Source organism: Eubalaena glacialis, chromosome 7 (genome assembly GCF_028564815.1).
Source record: "Eubalaena glacialis isolate mEubGla1 chromosome 7, mEubGla1.1.hap2.+ XY, whole genome shotgun sequence".
Classification (NCBI taxonomy): Eukaryota; Metazoa; Chordata; class Mammalia; order Artiodactyla; family Balaenidae; genus Eubalaena; species Eubalaena glacialis.
This window is the reverse complement of record NC_083722.1, coordinates 38358694-38375687: the sequence shown is the minus strand read 5'-3', so window position 1 is coordinate 38375687 and position 16994 is coordinate 38358694. Positions and strand designations below refer to the sequence as shown.

At 50.4% G+C, this 16994-nt stretch overlaps 1 protein-coding gene across 2 annotated transcripts; it reads left to right on the top strand.

Moving 5' to 3' along the window:
- The first annotated feature begins 7952 nt into the window (after nt 1-7952).
- Nucleotides 7953-15990, top strand: CDKN1A (cyclin dependent kinase inhibitor 1A). 2 transcript variants are annotated; one of them, XM_061196297.1, is made up of 3 exons: nt 7953-8045; nt 12498-12953; nt 14475-15990. In XM_061196297.1, exons 2-3 carry the CDS (start codon nt 12509-12511, stop codon nt 14522-14524), a joined length of 495 nt encoding a protein of 164 aa, XP_061052280.1. In that variant the 5' UTR covers nt 7953-8045; nt 12498-12508; the 3' UTR covers nt 14525-15990. The 2 variants fall into 2 exon arrangements, with proteins under 2 accessions (XP_061052280.1, XP_061052281.1); XM_061196298.1 differs by having other exon boundaries at nt 7959-8164.
- The last annotated feature ends 1004 nt before the right edge of the window (nt 15991-16994 follow it).

Below are 16994 nucleotides of genomic sequence, written 5' to 3'. Positions count from 1 at the left end.
GCTGCAGGGGTGTGGGCGACCCAACTGCCCAGAAGGTAAAGCTGGCCTGCGCACTAAGCCTGGAGCTCCCACCCCACCTGCCCCTTCTCCCTTCCCCCATTCCCATTTAGTGACAGAATCTATTCCTGGTTCTCTCATTCTCAACCAGATGGAAGGGTCTGCTGAGAACTTCTAGAGGTAAGAAAGGGGGCCCTGTGCATGGACAGACTAAATCAGGGTTCCCAAAGCCGTGAGGCTGGAGGGTGGGGAGGTTTCAGTTATTGGGGAGATTTTTCAAAATACCTGTATACTTGTGTAGCTGGTTGACTCTCACACAATTTTAATTCAGTAGGTCCAGATGGGGCCAGAAATTGGAATAGGTTCTTAATTGTGTTAATTATTATTTTAAATGGAGTTAACTATTAATATATATTATGAGGAATAAGCCTACCTTGCACCCAGAGTTGTACATAGCACAACTCCAGGGGGCGCTGTCCACACAGACTCAGATGGTGCTAATGGTGCCCACGGAGGTAGGTGACACAGGGGACCTGCTTCCCTCCTCAGAGGCAACCACTGTCATTGTTTCTTGTGTCTTCTTCTAGAGAGAGTCTGCGTATTTGTAGGACCTGAACATTTTTCAAAAGGGGGTTCCCTTTTCTCCCATTCCCTGTGTTGAGAATTCCTGAGCTGGAGGGAAAATGGTTTAAAGGATGGAGTTCAGGCATCTGCAAAGTGATCACACAAAGTCTCACCACAGCAGGCTCCCTCCCCCCAACCAGGTCCAGGCTGGGTCCCACACAGCCCACCAAGAACCTGTCAGGGTCTCTATACCTGCATTTCAGACAATAAAAAGCTTTTCCTTAGTAATCCTCCTAGGCCCCCAGGAGGTTTTCAGATGGATTTGCTGAGTAGGGGATTTTCCTGCATTTCAGTCCAGTGACTTCTCAGCAGACTTTGATGTTGACTAGTCAAAACAAAACAAACCTATGTACAAGAAGGGGGAAATTGGGTCCTGCTGTGTGACTTTAGACAAGTCACACTGTCTCTTTGTGTCCTGGTTTCCTCCTCTGGGAACTGGAGAGCATCATGTCTACTTCGTTTTTTTTTCAACCTCTCAGCAAAGGTTGTAGGATCATGGATATGAAAGTACCCGTTTTATAGATGAAGATATTGAGGTCCAAGGTCATGCAGCTCAGAGGTCATGCACTGTTCTTCTCGTGGCCAGGTCCGGAAACTCAGCAGGAAAAAACTCTCTTGTGGGAAGAGGGGGAAGAGGAAGGGGTTCTCATCTGCCTCGCTCTTCTGCCGTGGCAGAGATGGCTAGCAGCTCATCAGACATCTGTGCCCCCCTCCAGGGACTACACAGACCCTTGATCTAAGTGGGACCGCATGACAAGTTCTTACCAATGGAATGTGGGTGGGAAATGATGCGTGTTACTTCTGAACCAGGTATGAAGAAATGCATATACCTTCTTGATGTTCTTTCTCTTTCTCCAGCTGGAAGCAGAGATCCTGATGCCCTAGGGCATGGTGGAGCCACAGGATGGAAAGGGCCTGAGTCCCTGAATTATCACATGGAGATCAGTTACTTGCCAACCAGAACACCTCAATTGTATTCATATGTGAGTCAGAAATAAACCTCTATTGGGTTGTCACTGTAACTTGAGAGTTTATTTATTACAATGGCTAGTGTCATCCTAACACACACTCCCACTTTTCTTCCTAAGTCCAGCACTGAGCTGCTCGCATGTACCCAAAAGGAGACATCGGTAATCATTCCTCACAGCAGGTGCAGGGTTGTTAAGAACCACTGAGGGTGAGGAGAGGGAGGCATAATCTCCCTTTAGCTCTGAACTTCGGGCCACCAGCATTTGGGGATTGGGTTTGCAGCTGTTGCATTCCACAGTGGCTCTGGTGGCATCTTGACTATGTGTGACACTCAGTGCCATCCTAGGGGAGCAAAGATAAGGACAAGCAGCTGATAGGAGGGGGAGCAGAGAGGGTGGGGCCACAACCAGAGCCCTGGCTCTGCCCTGACTCTCTGCCTGTGTCATCTCAGCCAAAGCCAGCACCTCTTGGGGCCTCCATTCCACCATCTGTAACATGAGTCTAAAGCACCCATCCAGGATGGAGAGGGAGGGAAGGGGGTGGGGATGGTGAGGAGTCAGATAATGGATCTGAAATCCTGAAATGACTTTCTAAGACTCCACACTGCTATGCAATCAGAGGATCCAAACCCAAGACCCTCAGAACTTTGATGGGGCTTTTTCTTGGGAGGGGCTTAAAAATAATTTGTTAGGAAAGAAAAAAGTGAAAGAATGCATAATTCCTACTTTTGGGGAATCATTCAGAAGGCTGTTCTGAGCTAAAGATCCTGGGAGAGGGATGTCTTGGGCGCTTTGAAGGCTGGCTCAGAGGACTGAACTCAGTGTCTGTGGGCAGTTCCTCTTGTCACCAAATGTCTACCCACAGGTGTCCAGTAACCAAATGTCTACCCACAGGTGTCCAGTATATCTGAAATTCCACCATTAGTGCTTCATTCCTTTGGATTCCTTTTTATTCTTCCACAAAAATGCAAGCAATGATAATCCCAAACATGTGTGCAGTGCTTTAGACTTTTCCCAGTAATCCTGAAAGACAAAGACAGGTCCAAACACCAAGTGCAGGTGCTTCACCAATCATTTTTCTTCTGACAGGAAGATTGTGGGGGCAATTCTACTACTAGGTGTATGTCCAAGAGAAACTCTTGCATGTGTGACCCAAAGACATGGATAAGAATAATTAGGACTTCCCTGGCAGTCCGGTGGTTAAGACTTTGCCTTCCAATGCAGGGGGTGCGGGTTCAATCCCTGGTTGGGGAGCTGGGATCCCACATGCCTTGTGGCCAAAAAACCAAAACATAAAACAGAAGCAGTGTGGTAACAAATTTAATAAATACTTTAAAAAAAATGGTCCAAAAGCAGAAACTAACACACCATTGTAAAGCAATTATACTCCAATAAAGATGTTAAAAAAAAAAAAATGGTCCACATCAAAAAAATCTTTAAAAAAATAATTATAGCAGCCCTATGCATAATAACAGAAAACTGGAAATAACCAAAGTGCCCATTTACAGGAGAAGGGAATCACTGGATGTTAAATAACAGTGAAAATGATTGAGCCCTGTTTTAATTATGTATTGCTACATAACAGGCCATGTTAAAACATAGTGGTGGGACTTCCCTGGCGGTCCAGTGGTTAAGACTTCGCCTTCCTGTGCAGGGGGTGCGGGTTCGATCCCTGGTCGAGGAGCTGGGATCCCACATGTCTTGCGGCCAAAAAACCAAAAAACGTAAAACAGAAGCAATATTGTAACAAAATTCAATAAAGACTTAAAAAAAAAAACAGTGGCAACCACGATCATTTATTTGCTCACAATTCTACAATTTAGGCAGGGGCTCATTGGGGATGGCTTGTCTCTACTCCATGTGGCTTCAACTGGGGAGGATTAACTGAGGGTGAAAGGTCAACTTTTAAAATGGTCCTACTCAAGTGGTTGGCATGTTGATGCTGGCGGTCAGCTAGGAGAGCACCTGGAGCTATTGTGTGTGGGGGAGTAGCCTTGGTTATCTTGCATGTGGCCTCCACATGACTTCTCTCAGCATGGTGGTCTCAGAGTAATCAAACTGCTCACGTGGTGTCTCAAGTTCCTCAAGAATGCAAAAGCAGAAGTTGCTAGACCTTCTTAAGGCTTAGGCCTAGAACAGGCACAGAATTACCCATTCTATTGGCTAAAAGAGTCGTAAGCCAGACAGATTCAAGGGGAGGCAACATCAAAAGAGTGCAAATACCCAGAGCTGTACTTCATTGGGTGCCACAGACTTGCACAAACCACAATCACCCATAGCCATGTGGATAAATCTTAGGTAGGTTATGCTGCAGGAATAAATAAGCTTCACATTTCACTGACGTCATATAACAAAAGATTATTTCTTTCTCACATACATGTCTTACACAAGTTGGTGGGGTGCTTGGCTCCACACAGCCACTCAGGAACTTAGGCTGAGGGAGGATCTGCCATAGTGAGGTGGCACCATCTGGGACATGAGACCTCACTTTTGCCACAGCCAGGGAGGACAGAAAGGCTGGAGAATTTCACTTGACCTCAGCTCTAAGGAGGATAATGTCCCTTATGTTCACATTTCGTTGGCTAGAACCAGTCACGTTACCCAGTCTAAACTACAGGAGGGGCTGGGAAATGTAGGAGAGCACGTAGAAAAATGGAAGAGCATTACTGTCTTGGTCACATGTGATAAAACTATTGAAAACAAAGGAAAGTTCAACATAAAATAGTGTACACTGCAAGATAGTGTTTATTTTGGGGTAGGAGAGGAAGGGTCAGCATAGGAGAAGAAATCATAGGAAGGTGTCGATTTGTAATGTTCTAATTCTTGGGTTGAGCAGTGAGTGTTAATTGTATTATTTTTTAATGAATAAATGAGTAAATAGATGAATGAATAAATAAAAGAGAGGGCTGAGAAGCAGTGGCACTGAAGCCTAACCTCAGAGTGCAGGCCAAAAATGGCTCTTCCATAAATATTCACTGAGATTAGGCTGAGGCTGCTAGGCCTTGAAGGTACAAAGATGAATAAAATATGGGCTCATCCTCTCTAGGTTCCCATCTCAGAGGATGCAGTAGGCACATGAACCAGGCAAGCCAGTAAAGCACAGTGGAGTGTATTGCTTACCAGGGGCTCTGGGAGCCAGAGGAAGCCCTGAGAAAGCCTTGCCCCAAGGGGTCATATATGTCGGGTCATGAAGGATCAGTAGGAGTTCAATGGGTGGAGAAAGGAGTGGAGGTGGGGCATATTGGTCAGGAACACTCATTCCAAGAAGAGGGAACAATATGTGCAAAGGCACAGAGAGCCCTTCACTCCTCAGGTGGCCTGTGTTCACAACATTCCCTCACCACCTTCTAGTCCCTAAATGATATGATCAATGCATTCACACTGTGCTGTGCCACCCAGAACCCTCTGCAGGATTCAGGCACTCATTTGCCCCACTGATTTCTATGTGCCAATCACTACGCTAAGCATTTTGCCTATATGATCTTATTTAATGAAGAACAGAACTTAATACTATAGAAATGAATTTCTAATGGTGAAATTTCAGGCTTAGACAAGGTGAAATTGCTAGCTCAGGGAAGCTGGAAGTATTTGGCACAAATTCTGTCACAAATTCCTCTACCTCACTGTATGGTCAATCCTGATCTTTGTACTGGCTGGATAAAACCCCCAGAAGGTCGGGGGGTGGAGTTGGGGGAGCTCCCAATCTCATTCTTCCTTTAAAAAAAAGCAAGCGGGACTTCTGCTCAATAATATAATAATGTCTCTGTTCTGCCTCTTCTCTGGGGGTCTCACTCCTTGGGAGCCTGTGTGGAGGTGAATTCCACTGAAAGCTGACTGCCCCTGTTAGGGACTCCCCAGGACTTTTCTGAGAAAACAGTGACATTGTTCCCAGTACTTCCCCCTGCTCCCTGGGCAGCTCCTGTGGCCACCATTGAGCCTTCCTCACATCCTCCTTCTTCAGGCTAGGGCTTCTACCTTTCCTCTCTGTCATCACGTCCCTCCTGGATGGGGGCTGACCTGGATCCTCTGCTCTCTCAGGCTGAGTCTCCCTACATCCCTAAGCTGCCTGCTTCCTTGGGAGCAGGCCCGGGCAGCAGGCTGTGGTCCTGACTAGCATTCAGGCCCTCAGGAACATGTCCTAACATGTTGAGCCCTGGCATAGAAGAAGCTGGTGGCTGTTTTGTCCTTGGGGCTGCCTGCTTTCAGAGAAGAGGGGGTGGTAGGAGACAGGAGACCCCCAGAGACCCTAGAGAGACCGTGGTCTGAGTTCCTCTGAACAGAATATGTGATTTGTAGCAGATTCCTTGGGACTGGCCTGGGATCTAGTGTGCATGTGTGTGTGTGTGTGTGTGTGTGTGTGTTTTGGGAGTTAGATCTTGCGTGTGGCTTCTAACAACCTGCTTCTTTGCTTCTTCAGGGCAGAAGTCCTCCTTTAAGAGCATACCTGGCTACACATTCAAGTGTATGGTTGGAAACTTTTTTTTTTAAGTGCTGAACAGTACTAGACACTCAGTAGGCGCTTAATAAATATTTGTTGAATTCTGTTGTGGTGGTGGTGGTGAGCTAGAAGTTATAAAAAAAAAATTCACTTCCCAACAAAAACAACAAAAAGAATTATTTCATTGTGAAGCTCAGGACCACAAAACTTTAAATAATTCAATACAAGCCTTCATTAAATTTTTTTCCCAAAGTAAACAGACAGACAATGTCAAGTCTATTTGAAATGTCTGAAGGCCAAGGGGATTCGAGGCAGTAGGAGGATATGCCCATCTTCTGCTGGACATTTGACAACCCAGCCTTTGGGTGGTGTGGGTACGGGTGTGTTGGAGGTGGGGAGGGTGGAACTGGGGGAGGAGGGGGCTGGTCCTGGGGTCTTGGCCTTTTTGAGGCCCTTCTGAAGTCCTGGCCTGATTCCAAAATTAGGTAGGCAAGGGGGTCTGGTAATGTGCCCTCCCACCCCTACCCAGGCTCCTGTCCCAGCAGTAGAGGAGAAGGAGGCCTGTCTTCCCTGAGGTCAGCTGCATTAGAGGAAATAGACTGGGCATGTCTGGGCAGAGATTTCCAGACACTGAACAGCCCTAGATGTCAGTAATTGTAGCTGTTCCAAGCCTGGATTCTATTTCTTAGATTTCTGTTCAGATTAACACTCTGTTCTCTGCAATTTTTTAAAAGGAGAAACTGCAAATGTTTTAGGTGAAGGAAGGAAGCAAAGGTGGGGTGCAAGTGGGGCTAGGGGTGTGGAGCAGCAGGGCACCTCACTTGCTTTTGTATCTGTCAGAAGCACCAGTGGACGTTTCCAGAATTGTCTTTCATCAGTATACTGCCTCGAAATGAGGGGTGCAGGGCATTTCCCTCATTCTAGAGCCACTGAAACAGAGAGGGCAACAAGCAGAGAGCTCTGGATGAGAGGCAAAAGGCCTATGTTCCAACCATCGCCATTTATTTGCTGTGTTATGAGTCAGGCCACTGAACTCTGAGCCTCGGTTTCCCAGCAGCGTATGTGGGCTGTGTGGGGACTACCCAGGAGCTAACTCACCCACCAAATCTTTCTCCCCTTCCTAGCCATCAAATCTACTGCAATCACAGAGCTTTCTTCTGCTGAGGTGAGAGGGAGGTGGGTGTAGGGAGTGAGGAGGAGAGGGTGGGAAAGTTAGTTCAGTGTCCCATTTCCCCTGGAGACCAGGTTGGCCCTTTCTTAGCAGTGTGCCCAGTTCTCTCTTCCCTGGAGCATTTGACAAATAACTTCTCATCCCTTTAGTTCTGTGGGCCTCGGTTTCCTTATCTGTGAAATAAAGGGAATTGAATCCTTTCTGGCCTCCAAGAATGCTTCGTTGGGGTCTCTGGGTGCCTCAGGTAATGGGCAGAGGTGGTGTAGTGAGAGATCCATGGGAATACAGGTGGTGTAGTGGGGCTTTTCTGGGAATTGCAAAGTGAGGTTTTTTGTTTTTGTTTTTTAAATTATTTAAGGATTTTTATTTATTAATGACACTCCTCATGGTCTATTCAGCTGCTTTGGGTAAACCCTTGCCCAGAGTCAGTTGGTGGTGGGCCAGAGAGGGGGCTCCTCGGTCCTGTCCTAACAATGTCGACCCCTCCGGGGGAGCGGCAACTCACTCCCCACCTGAAAAAAACAGATTTGGGGTCAGTTCGTGGGGAAATGTGTCATGTGTACAAACCCAGGCGCGGGTAGTGGGGAGGAGGGAAGCGCCCTCCTGCAGCACGCGAGGTTGGCCGCAGAGGTTTCCAGAGCGCTGTTGCGAGCGCAGGGGAGCGGCAGTTGTCCCCCCCGAGGCCGGTCCCCGGCGCGCTGTGGGCGGAGCGGCCGGTCCCGCCTCCAGCCCTTTTATAAGGGGAGCGCAGGCGGCGCCAGCTTAGGTGTGAGCAGCTGCCCGAGTCGGGAGCTGGGCGACCAGGAGCTGGGCGCGGATCCACTGAGACACGAGACCCTCAGAGGAGGTGAGGGAGCCAGGGCAGGCAAGAGCGAATCCCGGGCTGCGGCTCTGAGCTGAGCCGAGCGTGTCCGCGCACCTCCGTGGGTGTATGTCCGCAGCGGCGTGTGTGTACTGTGTTCACAGGTGAATGGCGTGCGTGGGTCCGTACTTGGGGCTCGGTTTTGCGCACACCGGAGTCTATATGTGCGCGTGGGACAGGGGCCGGGATGTGTCGTAGATTCCGGGCGGGGAGAGGGAGCACTAATACCAGAGATCCCCGCCACGCTCCCTCCGCTTGAAGCTCAGCTGGGGCGAGGGACGGCGTGGACCGGGCGGGGGGTGAGCCCGGGGCCCCAGGCTTGGTGCGCTCGCGGCGTGGGGATGAAGCCCTGTCCGCGGAGGGGTCCGGGAGGGGTGGGGAAAGCCGAGCCGAGCAGGTTCATCTGGGATCCGCTCCCGGGAGGCTCTCGGATCCAATCGGTGCCATCCCGGCCCAGAACCGAGGTCTGGGTCCCCAACGCTGCCGTGTCCGCCAATAGGCTGGGCGCTGAGGTCAGCGCGGGCTGTGTCTCCGGCCTTTGGGAACGTGTCGGGACACGTCCCTTAAGGGCTAACGAGGAGGTGACTCACGGTGACAAGAAGACCCCAGGGAACGGGGCCGGGTGAAGTCAGAACCCCGCCAGGGCTGGGAGACGGCGGCTCCCCCAGAAGTCCCCTTCCCTGCCTCTCCACGGTCTCTGTACCCCCATCAGCACAGTGACCTATTTGGCTGGCACAGAGTGTTCCCAGGGAAGCCGGGACACCGGGAGGTCCAGGACCGGGTGTCCGGTCCCCGCCCCGCGGCGCGCCCTCGAGGACCCGGAGCCGCGGCCCGGCGCTGAGTGGGCTTGCGCCAGCCAGTCAGTTAGGGAAGCGCAGAAACCGGACCTACCTCTCTCCCACCGCTGCCGGGAGAACCCCGGCCCAGCCTGCCCTTGGGTCGGACGGACGGATTCAGGGGCGGGGGCCGAGCCCTGCTCTGCGGGGCGGCGGGGCACACAGTCCCCGCCAAGGGAGGAAGGGGGTGAGGGGTCGTGTCTTTGAGGGATGGGGCTTCAGGGTGCGACGCCGCTCCGGACCTCCGTCGCCTGCATTCGGGGGCTCCGGGCGCCCCCAACCTAGTCCAGAATTCCCTCTCCGAGGGCGACACGGCTGAGCAGGAGGGCGAGTCGCCCTTCGGGCGCCGCCGCCCAGCGCGGACCACGGTGCGTCCGCCTTGTCTGCCTTGTCAGGGGCCCCCGGGGGACACGCGCCTTCCCCGTGGGGACAAGAATCTTGGAACTGGTTTGGTAATTTAGGGCGCCCAGGTAGCTCCCTCCTTCCTTCCCTTCCTCCACGTTGCGTTTCGGAGAGGACTTAAGAGCGGTTTTGTTTTCGTTGCTCCCGTCTATTTTTATTTTCCAGGGATCTGACTCATCCCCTGCTTTGGGCGTGGAGATAAGGTGGAGGGACCAGATCTCGGCGCGCCTGTGCTTGCGGTGTGTGTGTGTGCGCGCGCGCGCGCGTGTGTCACAAGAGGCGGCGCGAGAGCGCGCGGTTTCCCAACAGTGGCGGGGGTTTTGGAAGCCTAGCTGGCTCAGCGTGACGTGTTCGCGGCTCCCGATCACCCTCCCGCTCCCCCTCCCCACCCGGGGGTGACGTGCAGCCGGAGTGGAAGCGAAGTTTTGGCGGGCTGGGAGCTCTTTACAGGAAACTGACTCATCACAACTCCCTGCCGCTGTCCCAGGCTCTGCCCACGCACCTCCCACCCCGCGCGTGATTTCCTGTAGACCAGCGCCCCCTTCTGGCCCCAGCGCTAATAGCAAACACGCCTTCCCGCGGAAGGAGGCTTCACCCGCCTTTGCTTCCCGCCGCTATTCCAGTGCTCATCTGAGGTCGCTCCCCCGCCTCTTAAAAGGAGTACCGTATTGGTTCAGCAGTGTTTATTGAGAGCTTACCATTTATTTGGGTATGAAAATATGGTTGAAGTCTAAGGCACGAAGGCCAACAAAGGAAGCTATTCTCAGTTACTTGTTTGTAAAACAAGGGTTTGTATTTGTTTTCTCTGAGGTGGGAGTTATAATAATGGGCATGAGAGCAGATTTTGGTGGGGAGCCTATGAGAGCCGAAAGGGAAGGGGTGACAGAAGTAGAGATGGTCCCTGCCTGGATTCTGGTCCCATCTTCAGCTCCTAGAAACTAGGGAATATCCAGCTCCCTGATAAAGCCCTAGGTGGGCTTCTCCATGTACCAATGAAGCACTGAGATCCATAGTGTCTATGCAGGACAGTCTGTGTGTCCCCTCTTGGCTGGCACGCCAAGCATGTCCATCTGGAGAACTGTCAAACACTTGAATTTAATTGGTCTGGGGAAGGAGGGGCCTGTCAGTCTACATTTTGAAAAAGCTCAAGTGTCTCTGATGGGTCTCTCTGGTAAAGAAACCTCAAAATTAGAGAGGGAGTAGGGTTCAACACCAGAGCACAGAACCCAGGGCATTCAGGCCTGGGTTCAAATCCTGGCTGTGCCACTTGTGAGCTGTGTGACCTTGGGAAAGTTACTTAACTTCTCTGAGCCTTGGTTACCTCATCAGTAAAAGAGCTAATGTACCCACTTTTTCAGAGAATTAATATTTGTAAACTTCTTAGAACAGGCCTTGGCACATAAAATATATAAATAAATCTCAGTCCTTGCCCTGAAGAGAGTGACCAAAGGTTATTTGTGGGCTTTGCCCACTGCACTATGTAACCCCTCTCTATGTGGCAGTGGCCCTTGATCCTTTTAACTGTGTGGTTTTGGGGCGAGTCTCATAACTCCTGCCCTTTTAACTTGATCTGAGGTCACCTAGTGCCTCCCCTCCCCTATCAGCTGAGACGTCGTGTTGTGAGCTCCACTCACTGTGAGAGGTGGAGTGGGGAGGGGTAGGTGTGGTGTGGGTTCAGGGCTTCCTGTCCCAGAAGGTCACTCAGCAGAGCTTTCACCCTCAGAGCCTGCAAAGCAGGACTTGTCCCCGGAAAACCCAGTCCCTGTCAAGGTCGTGCAGGAGCTCATCCTGGAGTCAGGCCAGAGCAGGGCAGGTAGGTGCCAGCACTCCCTCATGGGCAAACTCATCCTTAGTTTTCCCTCTCCTGAAGTGGGAGGAGAGGAACCAGGTAGACCGGTGCCTTTAATTTTCTTTGTCTGAAAAATGGGTTCCTTGGATGCAGGCAAAATGGGGCAGGGGCTTCCAGGTTGTCTAGACTTCAGGTCACCTGATGTGCCTGGCAGGATGTGGCTCAGCCTGGGAGAAGTCATCTCCCTGCCCTGCCCTGCCTAGCTCCTCCTCACCCCCAGGCTGCCTGCATGATGACATCCTTGGGAAAGGCCCTCAGCGCACAACACCTGTCAGCTGCTGTCTGAAGGAGGCAGTGGCCCAAGTGGAGTGATGGGGAGGAGCTCAGGCAGAACTAAAGGCAGAGAGAAATAATAATAATATTTTCCAAGCGCTTCTATATACTAGGTACTGCTCTAAGCACGTTATCTACATTAACTCAGTTAATCCTCACATATGTCCTCTGAGACATTCACTATTGCTGTCTCCATTTTATAGATGAGGAAAATAGAGCCCAGAGAAGTTAAGCCACTTGTCCAGGTTCACCCAGCAGAGCCTGGATTCCAACCCAGGTGGCCTGGTTCCAGAGCCCTCACTTTTAACCACCAAGATACAGCCTCCCAACTCTGTTCCATCTGCCTTGCCTGGAGGGACCCACTGATCAACTGCTTGAGCATGCTTCTACAGCCCTGCTCTTTAGACTTGCATGCAGTCCCATTTTACAGATGAGGAAATTGAGGCCTAGAGACATTAAGTGACTTTTTAAAAGTTGAGATAGTAAGTGGCAGAGCTAGGACTAGAACCCAGGTGTTTTTTACCCCAAAGTCCAGGGTAGTTTTAAGTAGCTGAGCAGGATTACTCCACATGAGCATCTAGATGGAGGGTTTCAGGAGGCTCGAGGAGCTGTCCATTTACTTGGGAATTGACCTCCTGGCCAGGTCTGGGGTTAGGAAACTGCTGGACTCTGGCCATTCACACATGCTTGGGGCATTCACACCCATGAGGGACACCTCAGGGGGGAAAACAAATTGATTTTACCTGATAATACCTGGTGGTAAACAGGACCCTGATCCCTGCTATTGCAATAAACCTGCCTTTGTTGACATACATAAACTTGCCCTTCAGCTGCCCACTTCCCCAGTGACCTTGGGCTGCCAGGCTGGCTGAGCTCTGCCCCAGCCCTGTGTGTGTTGCTGGGGGGTTGGGAGAGCCTGTGGGAGGGAAGTGGGGGAAAATCAGCTGGAAGGGACCAGAGTGATCCTCTCACCTCACGTTCTAGTAAGAAGACCTCGCCTGAGGTTACAGAGTGAAGCACGGCCGGGTAAGGGAGGGTCCGATTTCTCCGGTGACCAGGGTCTTACTTGTGTTCCAGCTGCAGGCACCATGTCAGAGCCATGCAGGGATGCCCGTCAGATCCCGCGCAGCAGCAAGGCGTGCCGCCGCCTCTTTGGCCCGGTGGACAGCGAGCAGCTGCGCCGGGACTGCGACGCCCTGATGGCCAGCTGCGTGCAGGAGGCCCGAGAGCGATGGAACTTCGACTTTGTCACCGAGACACCACTGGAGGGTGACTTCGCCTGGGAGCGCATGAGGGGCCTTGGCCTGCCCAAGCTCTACCTGCCTGCAGGGCCCCGGGGGACCCGGGACGACCTGGGAGGGGGCAAGTGGCCGAGCACCTCACCTGCCCTGCTGCAGGGGACATCTCAGGAGGACCACGTGGACCTGTCGCTGTCCTGCACCCTCGTGCCTCGCTCCCCTGAGCGGCCTGAGGGGTCCCCGGGAGGGCCGGGCACCTCCCAGGGACGAAAACGGCGACAGACCAGCATGACAGGTGAGGACAAGTGCAGAGGAGGATACTGCAAGGGATCAAGACTCCCAGAATTCATGGTGCAAGGGCTGAACTATCTGGCCCAGCTTCCTCATACCTCAGAGGGGGAAACAGGCCCAGAGAGGGGAAGTGACCGGCCTGAGGTCACACAGCTAGCCTGCTGCCAAGACCAACCAGCTAACATTTATTTGGAACATTGATTATATGCCAGGCCCTTTGCTAAGTTTCTAGATTTCTTTCAGTCCTTATAGCAATCCTATACCATAAGACATTCTTGCCATCCTTCTGTAGGCAAAGAAACAAGGCCCAGAGAGGTAGAATGATTTGCCTAAGGTCCCGCAATGAATTTGCAGTGGAGAGAAAGCTAATGAGAATTTCCTGGCTGTCCTATTCAAACTTAACTCCCCTTCCCCATCACACATACACACCTCCAACCCCCCTTCCCTGCCTATTTTTCTCTTTTTGGCACTTTTTAAACTATCAACAGCTACTTCCTTATCTTGATATTGTCCATCTCCCCAACTAGGATATTATCTCCACAAGAAAGGAATCTGTATCTCTGTTGCTCATTGCTGAATCCTCAGCACCTAGGATGGTGTCTGACACATAGCAAGTGCTTGAGGAAAACTGAATGAATGATGCTAACATTTGAACACTAAGTATGCCAGGCCTTCGACCAAAGTCTTTTTATTTTTTTAATTTTTTACTTTAAAATTTTATTATTATTACTGTTATTTATTTTTTTTTTTGGCTGCACCATGCACGGCTTGGAGGATCTTAGTTCACTGACCAGGGATTGGACCTGGGCCCTTGGCAGTGAAAGCATGGAGTCCTAACCACTGGACCGCCAGGGAATTCCCCATCAACCAAAGTCTTTTAGAGAGCATTTCATTTAATCCTCAGAGCACCATACCAGTGTTATCCTCATTTTATAGGTGAGGAAACTGAGGCTTGGAGAGATGCAGCCAAGAATCCCACAGCTAATTTGCAGCTGGGTCAGAACTAACAATAATGATAATGATGATAATAATAATAGCTAACTTTATACGGCCCAGGCATCGTGCAGAACACTTTTCATGGATTATCTAATGGAATCCCCAGAGCAGTGCTATCTGATAGAACTCTGTAAAGATGCAAATGTCCAGTGCTGCTGGCCACATATGGCCGCCAAGTACTTGACATCTGGCTAGTGTGAACGAGGAATTGAATTTTTCATTTTGTTTAATGTTAGTTAATTTAAATAACCACATAGGATTAGTGGCTACTGTATAGGGCAGCTTGGCTTAAAGCCGGCCCATGGGCGTAGGTCCTATTATTAATCACATCTGTGATGCGTGGTGGGATGCTCTGGAAATGTTCCTCTGGGAGATGGGCCAGAAGTTGCCAGAGTTCTTCCCTGTACTTGGCAGTGTGTCCCTCTGGCCCTGGGGAGGGGTTCTGGCCCCCCTGCAGTTTGCGTTGGATGGGTTGTTCTGCTGTGCCCTCTTTCTCCTGGCCTGGCTGACTTCTGTTCTCTCTCCTCAGATTTCTATCACTCTAAACGCCGGCTGATCAGCTCCAAGAGGAAGCCCTAACCCAGCCGCTGGAAGCTAGGTCCTCCTGGAAACAAGGGGGCCACTGCAGGCCTCTTCTACATCTTTTGCCTGATTCCTTCAGTTTGTGTGTCTTAATTATTATTTGTGTTTTAATTTAAACTCCTCCTCATGTATATACCCTGCTTGCCCCCTCCCTCCCCATACCCCCAGCCTCTGGCATTAGAATTATTTAAAAAAAAATTAGATAGCAGAAAAATAGGCTTATTAGAGTGCTAGGTATTTTTATTATGTGAACTATTATTTAAGCCCTCCTCATCCTTTGCTGTCCATTTCCTCTCTCCCTGAGGTACGGTGAGGCTGGCACAACCCTCACCCGCTGGCTGGTACTCTCTGGAGGTACCTGGCCCCTCCCCTCACCGTCTGATGGGTGTTACAAAATTCTGCCCCTTTCCCGCATTCTCAGACCTGAATTCCTTGTAATTTGAGAAGTAAACAGATAGCACTTTGAAGGGGACCCAACAGAGTGGGGGGCATCATCGAAACTTTGAGGTCCCCTCACTCCCCTCTAAGGTTGGGCAGGGTGACCTTGAAGTGGGCACAGCCTGGAACAAGGCTGGGGATTTGATACCCTCGTGGCCCTTGATAACCCCCTCGGTCCCGTGAAGACGTGGGGAAGGTCGGGTCCCGTAGCAGACCACCCCACCTCCCCTCCACCTGCAGGGGAGCCGGCCTCAGTGTTTGGCTTTGCCTTCCCCTGCACTTTTCTAGGAGCCCCAGAGGCCCCTCTTTCCCAGCTGGGCTCTCAGTCCCTCTCTGCTCCTCTCTCTTCCTCCATGTCCTTTCCCTTTTGTACCTTCTCAGCCCTGGGTGGCAGCTCCGGGGTGCCTGTCCCCCCAACTCAGTGGACTGGAAGGGGAAGGGGCGTGCTAGAAGTAGGGTTCCCCAGTTCTACCTCAGGCAGCTCAAGCAGTGACCACCCCCTCCTCTTAGCTCTTGGGGTGGTGGTCCTGGATGGTCAGACAGGCCTCCTTGAATGGGGACCTCTCTATGTGAGGGGTATGTGGGTGAGGAGCAGGAAGGAGATTGTGACGCCAGCCCCTGGAACTCATCCAAGGACGTTTTCCATTTGCCCCACCCCTCCCCCATTTCATTGCACTTTGAATAGCAACTGAACAAGGAGTTAGGTGTTTTATGATGGCGGGAGTAGAGGCTATGGATAGGGCACACTAAGTGGGTGGATATGGGCCCGGGGAGCTGTGAGTTGTTGTCTTTCCTGGCACTGAACCACTTGGTGGCTCTGACCCCAGACACCTTCCAGCTCCTGTAACATCCTGGCCTGGACTGTTTTCTCCTGGCTCCCATATGTCCTGGTTCTTCTGTCTCCACCTAGACTGTAAACCTCTCAAGGGCAGGGAATAAGTCCTGTACTGCCCTGTGTCCTTCAAAGCCGCTCCCACAGTGCTGGGTATACAATAGGTGCTCAATAAATATTTCTGGTGACTTCACTTGTAATATTACTGTTGTCGTCAATATACCTTGTTATTTATGAGAACAAGTAGGTGGAGGTTTTTTGGATTGTTTGTATAACTTAAAAAATTAAGCACTTAAATTTTAAAAATGCAGAAAGCTTAGCAAATAGAAAGACCAAGACTACAAAACAAAAAGCAGACAACAATAACAAAACAAAATAAATCATCACACCTCTGCAGATTGCCACTGTCAATATTTTGGTTTCTTGTGTGTGTGGTTTTTTTAGTAAAGAATATATTGTTACTCATCAGGGAAATGCAAATTAAAACCACAATAAGATACACACCTACCAGAATGACTAGATGAAAAAGACTGACAATGCCAAATGTTGGCAAGGATATGGAGCAACTGGAACTCTTATACCTTCTGATGGAAGTATAAACTATTTTAACTACTTTGGAAAACTCTTTGGCAATATCTCCTAAAGATGCCTCCCCTCATGCCTGCCCCATGACCAGGAATTCTATTCTTAGGTCTGTTCTCAAGAGAAATGAGTACACATTTCTGCCAAAAGACGTGTTCATAGCAGCATTATTCATAACAGAGCCAAACCAGAAACAACCTAAATGTCCATGACATAAGAAAAGATACATAAATTGTGGTATCTGTATATAGTGGAATACTATATGACATTAAAAAGAACAAAGTATTCTTACATGCATCTTCTGATTACCTATTCATAGTTAACAACCCTAAGACTTAGTAGCTTAAAACAATAATGATCTATTTGCTCTGGATTGTGCAATTTGGCCAAGAACTACTTTTCAAATGCTGAATAATTCTCTGCTGTGCAGGGCGTGGCTTTGCTCCAGAATCCTAGGGGTCTGAGATGAGGCTCTGCCACTGGGGCTTTTGGAGACACTGTTTACTTATCGCCCATGGATATTTCTAGTATCGTGGGATATGCTGGGTCATACATCCCAAGTGCTTGCCCCATATCAAGGACCTATTGCAGAGCCTCTTTTGCTCTGGACTCCAC